This window comes from Camellia sinensis, chromosome 8 (assembly GCF_055761805.1).
Source record: "Camellia sinensis isolate YWXY chromosome 8, ASM5576180v1, whole genome shotgun sequence".
In the NCBI taxonomy this organism is placed as follows: domain Eukaryota; kingdom Viridiplantae; phylum Streptophyta; class Magnoliopsida; order Ericales; family Theaceae; genus Camellia; species Camellia sinensis.
Window position 1 is genome coordinate 129,963,479 of NC_138968.1, and position 17,179 is coordinate 129,980,657.

Sequence of the window (17,179 nt, forward strand, 5' to 3'; positions counted from 1 at the left end):
CCATTCTACTTGGGAACTTGCTTTGGCAGGGTGAGTTGTTAGCTATGTTTATTAATTTTTGCGTGCTCTTGGATCTCTACCTTCAATTTCTTGTGGTCATCAAGGCCAAATGGATCTTTACCTACACTTTTTGGAAATTATTTACTTTTAGCATCTTTGATTTGATGGTGGTGTGTTTTATTTTTTGGTAAATGAGAATTTCATTAAAAAAGAACAAAGAATACGAGAGTCAAGTAAGGCATAACTTCCAAATACAAGAAATGGGGAAAACAAGAGGCAGCTAGACTAATGACGATAATATTTTAATCCTTTCGTCTGGAAGTTAAAAACATGAAACAGTCTTTGGGTGTGCATTAATATTATGTAAATAGAAACTATTAGAACAAATTTTTATTTTATTTTGTTTTTATGAAATTTGTATATTTGGGAGGTTCTATCTTAGTTGATCTTACAAGTTTTTTATGTGGTAGTGCAGAATCGGGTTCTTGAGTAAGAAACATCACCCAAGTAGGAGGTTCCTGCCACTAAGGCTAAACAACATTGGAAGAATCATGGTTCAAATGAAAAGCTCCATATGCATAAGGGGGTGAAGTGAAATCACACCATTCCCTTTTTTTTTTTCTTAAGTTCTTATTGAATTTGTGTTCTACGTACTTTGGAAATCGTTTGGCATTCAATGGTCACATGATTAAAATCTGGTATGGGAATTTGAAATATGAACTCCGATGATGTTCATGGGATGCCTACGCTCATACAAAAGGTCATGAACTGGAGGGATGGCAAATGCTACCTGCCCTTAACTCTATGGCTCGGTTTTGAGTCATGTGAATCAACCTCTCCACAAGAAAGTAGGGGCAAGTTAGGCCTACCTACTATATTATATACCTTACCCAGATCCTATTGTAAGTTGAAAGCCTTATGGGTGCGATCTATTTACACACTAGTTAGCTACAATGCCCATAATCTAGCTATGATACAGGAAGAAATTAGTGGTTTTATGTGACAAGAAATAATTGATTGTTTTAGGCACTTTTACATTTTTTTTTTTTGGTTTGCAGGTTGTACAGGACTCGTGTCGTATTGAGACTTGCTACAATGGGGGTTCATCATACCAGCAAACTTGTTCTAAAGGCTCTTTGAATATGGTTATCATTGTTTCCCTACATTGTAAAAGTTCTATGGTGAAGTGGCCATCAAACAAATGTAACAAAACCCTGTAAATGATTATGACTTCCTACATCTCTGCTTGTACAGACCAATGAACCTTTGTTGTTACTTAATTCAATTAGAGTCTGGATTAGTGTGTAAATAATTGTAAATTACATTGTTGTATCTCAGCAATTTACACAATTCATCGAATTATGGTCTAGTCTTTTTTGATTTATAACTGCATTATTTGATGCCCTGGTGCTCAAATGATATTATTGTCGAAGATAAGAATGACAAATCACATAGATAATACTAACTCAGGGCTGATGTTAGAAACTATAGTTCTAAGGAAAAATGAAAGAGCTTTGTTCAACTGCTTAGGAATGGGAATAAGATAGCAATGATGATGATGCTTAATCCAAACAATAGAAACAGATGAATTTAAGGTTTAAAATTTTAATTCTCAAAATCAAAAAGTATCTCTCAGAAACATTAAGCCTAGTATTGACAAGCTTACTAACTAAATCAAAATTTGAAAATAAAAATATAAAATCCCAAAATTAGTGAAAATTGATTAGTTAAGTCCTAAACATAAGCCTAAACAAAAGCATCCTTGTGCTTGCTCCCCCGCCTCACATAGGTGCGAAAGACAAGCCTCTCATGATCCGCATCCCAAGTAAAACACACAACAATGGCGGTCATGTTGTCTTTGCTACAAAGGCCTAATGCATGATCAACAACTTCACTAGCACACTGCTGTGGATCGTGGTGTTGCATTAACCCATGGCAAACAATGTCGATTGCTTCTTGATTTGACATTACGTCCCAAATCCCATCACAAGCCATGATCAAAAACTTATTATCGTCAGTTAAAACAATTTGATGAACATCCGGCTTTACAGTGAGAGGCACAATGATACAGACCCAAAAGGGATATGAAAATCTTAATAAATCTTGGAGAAATTAATTTGTGATTATGTATCAATTTTAACCAGTAAATAGTAATTCCAATCAAACAATCAAAGACAAATCGGCACAACGATTTTACGTGAAAAAACCACAATTGGAGCGCCTCCAATTATGATAAAAAAATCACGAGCAAAAGCCACAAAACAATCAACTAAGAAGATATAAAGGAATTATACAAGTGTAATTACCTAGCGAATCCATACTCGAATCGAACCGATCCTTATGTGTCTCTTTTAGCCCCGTCTTCACCTCGGAATTGTCTTGCCCAACGTTGAATCCACAATGCCGATATCGAATCCACGACGATGAACCACTCAGGAATCCACCAAAGTTTCAGGCTGAAGTTCGTCGGAACCCACCGAAGAACAACTATCTCTTTTGTGAATAAAACAAAACAAACAAATCTTTTGATATAATCCACTCAATTCATGATTAGACTCTTATAGATATCAAAGGAAACAAGCGAAGAAGCTCCAGATGGAAACCCTAATACCCAAGAACAAGATCTGGAAGCCGTAACCCTAAAATCTGATAGAACCACATATTTAGAGAAAACAGATCCGCGATCTCCGCTCGAGCAGACTGACTAAAATGCGTGTGACTAAACAGGGTCTACGCTCGAGCGCAGGTTTGGCCACTTGAGTAGAAAAAAACAACTCCGAGTACTTTTGCAGGCAAGTGAAACTTCTGAAAGGTCGTGACCTCCGCTCGAGTACACAATCGGCCGCTCGATCCCCGACATAGTTAGTGGAGTGGTAAACATGATAGAATTAAGATCACAAACTCCTCTGTATAGGCATAATTCAAGTTGGATTCGCATCTAAAACTCATAGCCTCATTGAAATAAAAGATCGAATAAAATTACAACTGAAACAAGTTTTGTCAAATGGGATTACCAATAACAAAAACCTAATAGGCTCTTTATATACTAGTCTCCAAGGGCACAAGTCACGACAAGTTCACCATTAAGGTACCAAAATTTGATGGTACCGCCTAACTCCTCAACTCTTGTTCGTTCCGGTAAATAACTAGGCCTATAATCTTGTGTTATTTGTATTGCTATCCCTTTTCTACAGATCACAACACGTCAATTGCCATCGTTTGCTACAACTAAATGCTTGCCGAGTACTAGAGCAGTTAGTGTCGTGGTTCCACAGTCAGATGAAACACCACAATCTTCTTCATTCGCCAAGGCACGACCAGCGAGCAAAAACGCTTTGCGGTGACAATCCTTCAACTCATTCAAGAAACCATCATCACCACCATTATCAATATTATGAGATGTTTGGAGAAAATCAACATCTTGGAACAAAAATCTAATGGCGTTGTTCTTGAGATATGTTGCGTCTTCAAAGCCTCCATGACCATCAAAAATAGCGTAGAAAGAAGTGGGAAAAAGCCAGGTATGAAGGCCCCGTTTGGTGTAGCTGTTAAAACAACTTATAGATTATAACTTAACAGATTATAGATTATGACTTTAATCAGAAGTTGTTAATATGTTTGGTGTAACTGTTGGATTATAGATTTAAGTTGCTGAGTAGGGTTTGTTAAATAAGCTGTGAAATAGCTTTTTCAATTAATTTTTATTTTTTATTTGTCTACATTTCTCATAAATAATAATAATAATAACCTATAGTCCATTTGAGTCTTTTTCTATTTTTAAAAAAATAAAAAATAAAAAAATTTAAGAGTATAACCATAAATTAACATGTTCACAGCAGAAGCTGATAATCAGAAGCAAGGGGTGAGCAGCTTCTCAGAATCAGCTTTTTTGAGTTAAAATAAGCTGTTAGAATCAGAAGCTGTTTGAAATAAGTTTAACCAAACAGTCCAAAATAACTTTTTCAAAGCTAAAAGCCATAAGTTGGCTCTGAAAAGCTGAAACAAACACCCCTGAAGAGATCCGAGATGGGAAGATAGATTGTCAACTAAAATGTGTTCATTCTCGTTCCATCTTCTAGGTCTAGTTACTGTATCGTTACCAGAAAGAACTTTTGGCTCAAACTTCATCACCATCATTGTAGAAGAAGAATCGAAAAATTTTGGTTTGTATTGGATGGAATTTAAGTGAAAAGAATTGAAGCCAAACTTTTGATTTTATATTGGATTTTGAAGTTTCCAATTGCGTGTTTAGAACGTTTTTCACTGTAACACATTTATACAGTATGAAAAATCTAAAATCCCCAAGATATTGATTTGTGATTATGTATTAATTTTAACCAGTAAATAGCAATCCCAATCAAATAATCAAAGACAAATTAACACAACGATTTTATGTGGAAAAACCACAATAGGAGTGCCTCCAATTGTGATAAAAAAACCAAGGGCAAAAATCACAAAACAATCCACTAAGAAGACACAAAGGAATTACACAAGTGTACTCTTAATTACCTAGCGAATCTAAGCCCGAATCAAACCGACCCCTATGTGTCTTTTCCAGCCCTGTCTTCACCTCGAAATTGTCTTGTCCAACATTGAATTCACAACGCCGATGTCGAATCCATGACGATGAGCCACTCTAGAATTCACCAAAGCTTCAAACCTAAATTCCACGAAATTCACTAAAGAACAACTCTCTCTCTTTTGAATAAAACAAAATAAACAAAAAAACAAACCCTTTGATATAATCCACTCAATTCATGATATAAACTCTCATAGATATCAAAGGAAACAAGCAAAGAAGCTTCAGAAGAAAACCCTAATACCCAAAAAGAAGATTGGAAGCCGTATCCTAAAATTTGACCGAACTGCAACTTTTATAGCAAACAGATCCGCGATCTTTGCTCGAGCGCAAGAATGATGGCTTAAGCGGAGTGACTAAAACGCATGTGACTAAACAGGGTCTATGCTCGAGCGTAGGAACGACCACTTGAGCGGAAAAAAATAACTCCCAATACTTTTGTAGGCGAGTGAAACTTTTAAAAGGATTGCGTCTCCGTTCGAGCGCACAATCAGCCGTTCTAGTGGACAAATAACTTCGACTGATATGATTAACATCCCAAACTCTTCTGCTTTGCATAGGCATAATTCGGGTTAGATTCGCATGTAAATACTCGTAGCCTCACTGAAATAAAAGAACGAATAAAATTACAATTGAAAGGTGTTTTGTTAAACGGGATTGCCAAGAATAGAAACCTAATACAGTAAATTTCCCTTTTCATTTTTTATTTTACATTTAATTTCATTTTTTATTTTTTTGGTCAAAGATAGTATTAGTATAGTTAGTAGAGTTAGATTATAACTGAAGTGTTCGCCACACCCTAAAGTATAGCTACTAGACCATTGGGCTACACCCTAATATTTACATCTAATTTCAATTTACTCACTTTTTAATTATTTTTGTTAATTTTTCACATTTTGAGTTAAAAATTACAATTGTACTCATTTATATAATATCGTTTAAAAAAATTAACAATAAAATTTTATTAATTACATTTAGCACTCATATTTTTATTAATTTAGTCTTAACACTAACTTTTACTAAAATATAACTTTATTCCTTTCATCAATTTTCAAAATGAGTTATTATATGACTTACTTGTAACAAATCTAAAGATTAATTGAGACAATTAAAATATTAAGAAAAAAAAGTAAAATTAGATGTAAAATATAGAGGTGCAAGTGAACTTTATTCAAATAAAATAAAATAAATAACTTTACAATAAAAAAATACAAATATTGATATAGTTATACGTGACACAATATCAACACAACAATAGCAAGCCAACTTGTAAATTTTCAAAAAATAGAAGACCACACTCAAAGCATAAGCTCAAAATTTATATTTTTATATATTATTATATATGTCATATATTTTAGGGTAAATCACACTTACCTCCTTTGAGATTTTTGATAATTACATCGGTCTCTTCTCCTTTTTTTGAAATTACACTAACTTCCTTTGAAATTTACTTTTGATCTGCATATTTTCCCAATCTGTTAGTTGACCGTTAGTTTGACTAACGGTTCTATTTTTATTTTCATTTTTTTACAAAAGTTAATGGTTAATTGTTAGATTAGCACATATGGGGGTTTTTGTTTGGTTTGTATTACATTTGAAATGATTATCTGTAAATTAAGAATAAAAGAAATTAATTAATCACTTTTTAGGTTAAAAAAAAATAGTATAAATTATTGAAGCCAAATGAGAAATAGAAGAACTTGTATGTATATAAAGCAATAAATTATATGTATATATATATATATATATATTTATAATCAAACTATGTGAGTATTTAGAAATATTATTTAATACTACTCAAATAAATATATGTGGTGCCACAATTTGATTTTTATTAGTTTAGATGGCAAGACTCATCAATTTTATCTTAGTTTTTAAAAAACAACTAAACTGTATGATATTAATATTTATTAAAAATTACCTAATAGCTTATTTTATATTTATGTAATTAATTTTTGGAACAATTATAAAAAAAAGTCTCAGAGTTTGAACTTTTTAACAAAATAAATTCTAAGTTTTTTATTTTATTAATTTAACCTCTAATATTTTAATTTGTTTTCAATATAAACCATTCATCAATTTTTGTTTAGGAAAATCAACGAAAAAGGAATATTTTAGTTACTAAACTCAATATAGATATACATAAAATATCATTTCTCATTGAATTTATGACTAAAATAACTATTTTCCGTCGACTTTACTTACACAAATAAGTAGATAGTTTAGATTGAAGACAAATCAAAAGTTTATGGTTTAAATGGACAAAATTAAAAATTCATGATTTATTTTGTTACAAGGGTCAAGCCCTGTAATTTTTTTTTTGTAATTTTAAATTAATTTTTTAATTTGTTTCATCATCACTTTTTTAATTTGTAATACGCATCATTTTATGTATATCATATACAAGTTATAACATTTATGGTGTTGATTATCACAAATATTATAATTAATTTTTTTTCAGTTAAAACCAAACAATATATAAGATATGACCAAAATACTAATCTCTAATATTAAACTTATTAAACTAACCCTTCCATTAACGCCATTAGTCACAAGGAAGGTCAATGTAATTTCAAAAAAATGAGAGGAAGCCAGTGTAATTATCAGGAACCGCAAGCGAGGTGATTGTAATTTACCCTATATTTTATTCAAATGTAACAGATATAATTTTTTTTTTTTAATTTTAAAAACGTGAACAAAATTAAGAGGAATAGAAGAATTATAAAGGGGAAGAGAAGATCCCATGACTAACAAAAATTAGAACATCAACCCTAAACCCATAAACCATACAAAATATAGTTTTCTCAAGAAGTGTTTCTAATTTCTTTGACAAAAGCTACTACATAGGTTCTTGTTAAAAAAGAAAAAGAAAAAAAAGAAAGCTACTGCATAGGTTATTATTTTCTAAACAAATGAGTATTGGCTGCATCATAACTCCAAGGAAACGGGCCATTACATCGCATATTGAACATATAATTCTATTACAGAATGCAAGCTTCAAAGATAAGAGGCAGTAACTTTCAGACACTTTTGTTGCAATAGCATGGCATTCAGAACAACTATGGTATGGTCACCAATACCTAGTCTAGTTTACTGAAATTCATTTTGAAGGTTAACATTAAGCTACGAAGGGGAGCAATAATAATAACTAAAAAAATTCTGTACAATAGAATTTGTCCATATTTGTAGTCTTATTATTAGATGGAAACTTATATAATGCAAGATTTTGGGAAGATGCAACTCTATGATAGAGGGAAGTTTCGCCTTAATGTTTAGCATTCAGGCATACTGATTTCTATTGCGAATGTTTAGTAATAATAACATAGTTAATTGTTTTAAATCTGGAATACTATAGTAGAGATTTTTGTACATTGTTTTCAGTAAATTGCTGTAAAAATGACCCCAAATATACCTAATACTTTAACGCCATGTTTGGTTAGAGGATTTGAGAAGAGATTTGAAAAGGGAAAGGGAAAATGTGTGTGAAACTATATGAAATGTAAGTATATTCTATTCACATTTCACCTATCTTTTTCTTTTCCCTTTCTAAATTCCTTAACAAATTCCCCAACCAAACGTAGCGTAAGGCAACAAACAAACTAATCCTATTAAACTGAAAAATTATTAGTTTAACGCCATACCGGATTCTTAATGTTCGACATAATACTAAATACTTTAAATTACCAAATTCCCTTTATCCTTATCATTTTATGATTATGAAGAACATTGAAAAGTCATTTCAAAATTAAATACACAGTATGGTATAAAAACATCAACTCTTATGAACTAAATTGGTATGCCCAACCAATAGCAGTGGTTATGTTACGTGACCAAATAACACCAATTCCTATTACGTCAAAATTCCCAAATCAAATCACCAATAAACAGAAGGTTCATATCATAAATTTAGAAAATACAAAACTAAGGCCTGGTTACACTAAAAGCTGTGTTACTGAATTAAAGAACAGAGATCTTTATTTTCACACATTAATGATAAATAGAAGTGTATTTCATGAGCCCAATGGAATAATTGTGGGAACAGAAGCAGACAGTAACAATGATAACAACAAAAGAAAACTATAGACAATTCTATGCTTTCGTGTTCACCTAAAAGAGTTTTTGTACCTAGAACTTGGCAAGAGAAACCCCATAAAGCACAATCAAAAACCAAGTACAGAACCAACACTAACATAAATATTAATTAAAAGCAAAACAATAAAAACAATTGAGCTTCTAATCCACTTAAAAAAAAAAAAATTTGATGTGTATAATATGGGGAATAAAAATACTAAAAGTCTACATTGCACGATACCATTGATGTTGAGCTGAGAATATTGCATTCGTGATTGCAACATATCTGTGAGGAAGAAAACATGTAAGAGCAAAACACCATCAAGAAGAAACTGTAGTTATTGCAGAAAGAAGAGCATAAAACTGTTGGAAAATTTGAATTTAATTTACTTCAATGGTTGTTGTAACAACCCTCATACTGTTTACTGATTAATGACCGATTGATCACCGATTACTGTTAAACGAGACTGATAATGACTGATAACTGACTGATAATTGAACTGATTAAAAGTACTGAACTGACTGACTGAAACTGGAAACCGAATTGATTGAGTATATGTTAGTTAAATTGCATTCTATCTGTTTGATTGTATGATTATCTGTTCATACTTATATGTTTAAACTGCTAATTGAAGGCCTTATCAGCGGCCGAATTAGAAACTGATTGATGTTTAATGATCATCGTAATTAATGTGATTTTATGGTGTATTCACCTGAAAACTGATTAGGTATGATTAAATTAGATTAAAATAAGCTAATTAAAGAGTTTGACGTAATTACACTTTTGCCATCTAGTGGGCCTTTGTTTACTCATATTTGAAGCCTTAGCCTTGCATTACAAAACATTTCCTCAGCCATATTTTGAGCACACCACCGAGCTAGAGAGAGAGGAAGTGAGAGCCTTGAGTTCACTTGTAGAATTGTTTGGAAATTGAAGAATTGTTGAAGTGATTGCATATTTGAGCTCCCTTCTTGAAATACAAGACTAAAGGTAGCTCCATTGTCTTCTTATTCATGTTTTGAGTGGATTCTTGCATGGTTCATGTCATATTGATGGAGTTTAGAGCCAATCATGGGTTAGATGTTGAATTGAAGCTTGATTGTTGCATGCATGTTGCCATTCTTGAGTTTGAGCTTGGAGGTGCAATCTGGGTTTTCCAGATTTCGCACTTCCGCTCGAGCGGGGGAAATGCCGCTCGAGCGTGGAATCCGAGCATCCAGCATCTCTCTGCACTGTTTTACAGTCCGCTCGAGCGGAGGATTGGGCGCTCGAGCGGAGTCATGTCTCAAGCTCGAGCGGGCGTCGAGCGGGGATTTCACCCATCCAGTACCTTTACAGTACGCTCGAGCGGGAAAGTTTGCGCTCGAGCGAGTACCTTTGTTTGCCTGTACGCTCGAGCGGGGGAAACCTGCGCTCGAGCGGGACTCCGTTTTCCTGAAAATGCTTTTAAATGTGCATTTTTGCATCCTCATCCCATCCTAGGTATTCTTAGGCCTAGTTTAAGGCATTTAGATGAGGATATCGTTGTAGAACACACCAAGGCAAATTAGGGATTAAGTTATGATATTTCCCAACTGTGTAGCTTAGTGTGTGTTCAACCTGTGAACTGTGTAGGGTTGGCAACTGGGGAGACACGCTCTAGCATACTGTAGCCCAGAACTCTGTGAGTAACAACTGTGTAAAGATATGTTCAACTGATATCTTTTGAATACTGAACTGAACTGTTTACTGAACTGGTATTATTTACTGAATGAATGTATGTCCTTTATTTCTGAACTGTACTGTGGCATCCTTAGTATCTACGGTTTACTGTTACTGTTACTGTTACAGAAATCTCTGTCGGTTCCCTCGTGGAACCACTACTGTTTACTGACTGATGGCCATCATTACTGTTCGGTCTTTTAAGACCTACTGTTACTGTTATGCTAATGGATGTACCACATATGACTGTTTACTGTACTGAACAACTGAATGACTGATTGAAATGAACTGTTTTCATACTGTAAGGACATTCATTCTAAACCCCTTTACGCTTTATGTTATTCACTGGGCTTTAGCTCACTGCTCATATATATATGTAGGTGTACAGGCACCAGACCGCAGCTAGAGGCGCCAGGGTTACTCCAGTTTTGTCAAGCCAGCCTTTGTGCCTCACTGTGAGGTTCCGAGTTGCCATGCTATGGCTTGGGGGTGTTTTGTCTGCTTTTCCCCCTTCTGTACTGTTTTACTGTTTGGTATAGACCGTACTGTTTTGTACAGACGGAATGTTTTCTGTACTGTTCTGTAGGGTTGAGTCCCTAGTCGAATGGATGTGAATATTGTACATACTGTTCTGTACTGTTTATGTGTGAATGTATGAAAAGCCTTTTTGCATACAGACTGTCACAGCTCAATGGACACTATTTATTTACTGTATTGGCTTCCGCCAGGCCCTGTACTCTGTTTTACTGTATTACCGTTCTGCAGGCCTTCGGTAATCTCGGATTACTGGCCGGTTACGGTGCTAAACCCATAGGGCCGGGTTTGGGTCGTGACAGAGTGGTATCAGAGCGATACTTACCACGAGTTATACCGCACACACGTGTCCAAATGAGCCATAGGGTGTCCTAGAAAGTGATTAGGGCATCTCATGAGCATGTTAAGTGTGTGATTACGTTATGACTGAATATCTGCTAATGTGTTAAACTGTTAAACAAATGACTGCTTATGTTTAAAAACTGTTATAACTGCTTATAGTGAAATGGACAATGCAAATGAACCTGAGTCCTCATCTACTGAGGCAAGAATGGAAAGAATGGAAAGAATGATGGAACTGATAACTGCTAGACTTGAACAACAACAGAACCAACCGCCCCCACCTCCTCCGGTACAGCTGGAGCCTAATGTGAATGATGGGGATATTATTGCTCTCACCCATAAATTCAGCAAGATGAAACCGCCATCCTTTCAGGGAGGCCTCGAACCGTTAAAGGCTGAAGCTTGGGTGCTTGAAACAGAAAAATTATTTGAAGTGTTTCCGTGCTCGGAAGCGAATAAGGTATTGTTAGCTACCTTCACCCTCCAAGAAGAAGCTAGAAGGTGGTGGATGTTGATCCGTGATACAAATACTGTTATGACTTGGGCTCAGTTCAAGGAGTCCTTCTTTGAAAAGTACTTCCCTCAGTGTGTCAGGGATAGGAAAGTGACTGAATTTGAGCAACTGAAACAGGGCACCACGTCGGTTGCCGAATACGAAACAAAATTTACTGAACTTGCCCGTTATGCACCGCATATGGTGGATACTGAGTATAAGAAGGCCAGGAAATTCGAAGGCGGCCTTAATGTTGCGATCCTTGATCGAATAAATGTCTTGAAACTACCGACTTTTGTGGGTGTTCTCGACCGGGCATTGATGGCCGAGTCGAACATTGCAGCAGTGAAACAATCTGAAACACCAACAACCGAATGGCATGGTAAAAGGCAGGGTTTCAAATTCAAGAAAGGCAAGCACAACCCAGCCAATAAGAAACAGAACACGGGATCAATGACTAGCCCCAGCCAAGGGAGTGGGTTCATTCCACCCTGCTCTGTATGTGGTAACAAGCATAAAGGGGTTTGTCACAAATTATCTGGAGCCTGTTACAGGTGTGGCAAGGTGGGCCACATGGTTAAAGATTGCCCTTCTGCTCCTCAAGGCAATAGCAAAGCTGCAGCCAGCGGCGCAGCATCAAATGCTCCACCAAAGCCTAATCCTAAAGCGACCGGGAAAGAGCCTGTGAGGCAAGGCCGAGTGTTCGCACTAGTACCGGGAGATGTGCAGAATACCGAGACCGTTGTGTCAGGTATTCTTTCTATTTGTGCACAAAATGCATATGTATTAATTGATTCGGGGTCTACACATTCTTATGTATCGCATGCTTTCTCACGGAAATTGAATAGACCCTTAGAACCTATGAACTATCTGCTAGTCGTATCATCACCCGTAGGGGGATCCATGACATGTGCTTATATGTACCCCGCATGTGAAATTATTGTTGGGGATATGCATCTGTTTATTGATTTACTGCCATTGAACATTGATCATTTTGACGTCATATTGGGAATGGACTGGTTAACAAAATATCATGCCACTATTGACTGTGTGACCAAGCAAGTTGTTTTCCGTCCACCTGGTCTGCCTGAATTTGTGTTTAATGGGAGTGGAGTAGTACCTCCTCCGTATTTGATTTCGTCAGTAAAAGCTGTTAGATTAATTAGAAAGGGGTGTAAAGGATATCTGTGTTCTGTACTGACTGTGTCTACTGATGATAGCGTTAAAACTGATGTGAATTGCATTCCTATAGTCAGAGAATTTCCAGATGTTTTCCCAGATAATCTTCCAGGAGATTTGACTGACAGGGAGATTGAATTTACCGTTGATGTGATTCCCGGAACACAACCAGTTTCTAAAGCTCCGTACCGAATGGCTCCAACTGAACTGAAAGAACTGAAAGTGCAACTGTAAGAACTGTTAGACAAAAAGTTCATCAGACCCAGTACCTCACCATGGGGTGCACCAGTTTTGTTTGTAAAGAAGAAAGATGGCTCGTTGAGGTTGTGTATAGACTACCGTGAACTGAACAAGGTAACGGTGAAAAATAAATACCCTTTGCCACGTATTGATGACTTATTTGATCAGTTACAGGGTGCACAAGTATTTTCCAAGATTGATCTTAGATCGGGGTATCATCAACTGAAGGTTAAACCGGAAGACATTGATAAAACTGCTTTTAGAACGAGGTATGGACATTACGAATTTTTAGTTATGCCTTTTGGAGTCACGAATGCACCAGCTGCTTTTATGGACCTCATGAACAGAATTTTTAAACCATACCTTGATGACTTTATTGTTGTATTTATCGATGACATATTGATTTACTCCAAAAGTATAGAACAGCATGAACATCATCTGAGACATGCCCTACAAACCTTAAGAGAACAGAAACTGTATGCTAAACTGTCTAAATGTGAATTTTGGCTTGACCATGTTATGTTTCTGGGGCATGTTGTTAGCAAAAATGGAATTTCTGTTGATCCGCAGAAAATTGAAGCTGTAGTGAACTGGCCTAGACCGACCAATGTGACTGAAGTCCGAAGCTTTTTGGGACTGGCTGGATATTACAGAAGATTTGTCAAGGATTTCTCCAAAATTGCCCTACCATTGACTCAGTTAACTCAGAAGGGGACATCATTTGACTGGACTGACCAAAGAGAATCTGCTTTTCAGGAGTTGAAAACTCGATTAGTGACTGCACCTGTTCTGACCTTACCTTCAGGCACGGATGGTTATACTGTGTTTAGTGATGCTTCTCATAAGGGTTTGGGATGTGTTTTAATGCAGAATGGGAGAGTTATTGCTTATGCTTCCCGACAACTGAGACCACATGAAAAGAACTACCCGACCCATGATCTGGAACTTGCTGCAGTAGTATTTGCACTGAAAATCTGGCGTCACTACCTATACGGGGTAACATGTGAAGTATATACCGACCACAAGAGTTTGAAATATTTCTTCACACAGAAAGAACTGAACATGAGACAGCGGAGATGGCTAGAACTGATTAAAGACTATGACCTACAGATATTGTACCATCCGGGAAAAGCCAATACCGTTGCCGATGCATTGAGCCGAAAATCGATTGGAAACTTAGCATGTTTGCTTACCGAACAGAAAGAGTTACTTTGTGACCTTGAAAAATCTGAAATTGAAATTGTTCTGAGAAAACAAGGTGGAACCTTAGCTGCTATTTCTGCCCAACCAGCACTGATTGAAGAGATTAAAGAGAAACAGCAACTGGATGACTTCTTGAAAAAGATCATCGAAGAAAGAGAATCTAAGCCGAGACCGGGATTCAAATTTGAGAATAATATACTGAAGTTTCAAGAAAGACTGTGTGTACCAGATGATACTGAACTGAAAAGAAGAGTTCTGCAAGAGGGCCACAACTCAAGATTTTCTATCCACCCGGGGAATACGAAAATGTACCAAGATCTGAAACAGAATTTCTGGTGGCCGGGAATGAAGAAAGAAATTGCTGATTTTGTATCCAAATGTCTTCATTGCCAACAGGTCAAAGCTGAACATCAACGACCTGCCGGACTATTGCAACCCCTACCCATACCAGAGTGGAAATGGGAGCATATCACGATGGATTTTATCGTTGGATTACCTCGCTCCAGAAAAGGTATGGATTCAATTTGGGTTATTGTTGATAGACTAACCAAATCTGCTCACTTCTTACCTGTCAAGACAATCTATAATGCGGATAAATTGGCTGTTATCTATATTGATGAAATTGTGAGACTGCACGGAGTGCCCGTGTCTATTGTTTCTGACAGGGATTCGAAGTTTACATCGAGGTTTTGGCAAAGCCTACAAACTGCACTGGGTACTGAACTGAGGCTGAGTAGTGCCTATCATCCTCAGACAGATGGCCAGTCAGAAAGGACCATCCAAACTCTGGAGGATTTACTGAGAATGTGTGTCCTTGATTTTCAGGGAGACTGGGAAAGTCATTTGCCCTTAGCTGAATTCGCCTACAACAACAGCTACCATTCGAGTATTGGTATGGCACCTTTTGAGGCATTGTATGGCAGAAAATGTAGATCTCCAATTTGCTGGGCAGAAGTTGGAGATGGGCCTTTGCTTGGGCCCGAGATTGTGTATGAAACAACTGAAAAAGTGAAACTGATACAGCAAAGACTGAAAACTGCGCAGAGTAGACAGAAAAGTTATGCAGATGTCAGAAGACGGGACAGAGAGTATGAAGTGGGTGATCACGTTTTTGTGAAAGTGACACCAATGAAAGGCCAGACTCGTTTTGGAGTCAAAGGCAAGTTAGCACCGAGATACGTCGGACCATATGAGATCATTGAGAAAATCAATCCGGTGGCGTATCAAGTTGCGCTTCCTCCTGAAATGGAGCATATGCACAACGTCTTCCACATCTCTATGTTGAGAGACTATCTTCGGGATCCTTTCCATGTAATAGAGCCTACTCATGTAGTGCTGAGTGATGACTACACTTACGAGGAACGGCCTATACAGATTGTTAACAGACGGATCAAGAAACTGAGAAACAAAGAGATCCCGCTAGTGAAAGTTGACTGGCAGAACCATGGTGGTGTGTATGCCACTTGGGAAAGGGAAGATGACATGGCCAAAAGATATCCTGAACTGTTTCCACTGAATCCTGTTTTCTTCCAGAATAAAGGTAACTCGAGTTTAGAGGACTAAACTCTTTATAAGGAGGGGAGACTGTAACAACCCTCATACTGTTTACTGATTAATGACCGATTGATCACCGATTACTGTTAAACGAGACTGATAATGACTGATAACTGACTGATAATTGAACTGATTAAAAGTACTGAACTGACTGACTGAAACTGGAAACCGAATTGATTGAGTATATGTTAGTTAAATTGCATTCTATCTGTTTGATTGTATGATTATCTGTTCATACTTATATGTTTAAACTGCTAATTGAAGGCCTTATCGGCGGCCGAATTAGAAACTGATTGATGTTTAATGATCATCGTAATTAATGTGATTTTATGGTGTATTCACCTGAAAACTGATTAGGTATGATTAAATTAGATTAAAATAAGCTAATTAAAGAGTTTGACGTAATTACACTTTTGCCATCTAGTGGGCCTTTGTTTACTCATATCTGAAGCCTTAGCCTTGCATTACAAAACATTTCCTCAGCCATATTTTGAGCACACCACCGAGCTAGAGAGAGAGGAAGTGAGAGCCTTGAGTTCACTTGTAGAATTGTTTGGAAATTGAAGAATTGTTGAAGTGATTGCATATTTGAGCTCCCTTCTTGAAATACAAGACTAAAGGTAGCTCCATTGTCTTCTTATTCATGTTTTGAGTGGATTCTTGCATGGTTCATGTCATATTGATGGAGTTTAGAGCCAATCATGGGTTAGATGTTGAATTGAAGCTTGATTGTTGCATGCATGTTGCCATTCTTGAGTTTGAGCTTAGAGGTGCAATCTGGGTTTTCCAGATTTCGCACTTCCGCTCGAGCGGGGGAAATGCCGCTCGAGCGTGGAATCCGAGCATCCAGCATCTCTCTGCACTGTTTTACAGTCCGCTCGAGCGGAGGATTGGGCGCTCGAGCGGAGTCATGTCTCAAGCTCGAGCGGGCGTCGAGCGGGGATTTCACCCATCCAGTACCTTTACAGTACGCTCGAGCGGGAAAGTTTGCGCTCGAGCGAGTACCTTTGTTTGCCTGTACGCTCGAGCGGGGGAAACCTGCGCTCGAGCGGGACTCCGTTTTCCTGAAAATGCTTTTAAATGTGCATTTTTGCATCCTCATCCCATCCTAGGTATTCTTAGGCCTAGTTTAAGGCATTTAGATGAGGATATCGTTGTAGAACACACCAAGGCAAATTAGGGATTAAGTTATGATATTTCCCAACTGTGTAGCTTAGTGTGTGTTCAACCTGTGAACTGTGTAGGGTTGGCAACTGGGGAGACACGCTCTAGCATACTGTAG

The 17,179-nt window shown here is 36.9% G+C and overlaps 1 protein-coding gene across 1 annotated transcript; it reads right to left on the reverse strand.

The window, feature by feature from the left end:
* Positions 1-1,746: 1,746 nt before the first annotated feature.
* LOC145798044 (putative protein phosphatase 2C 49) lies at positions 1,747-7,125 on the reverse strand. The gene is made up of 3 exons (XM_082885497.1): positions 7,109-7,125; positions 3,248-3,545; positions 1,747-2,043 (listed from the first exon to the last, which is right to left on the reverse strand). Exons 1-3 carry the CDS (start codon positions 7,123-7,125, stop codon positions 1,747-1,749), a joined length of 612 nt encoding a protein of 203 aa, XP_082741623.1.
* Between the last annotated feature and the right edge of the window lie 10,054 nt (positions 7,126-17,179).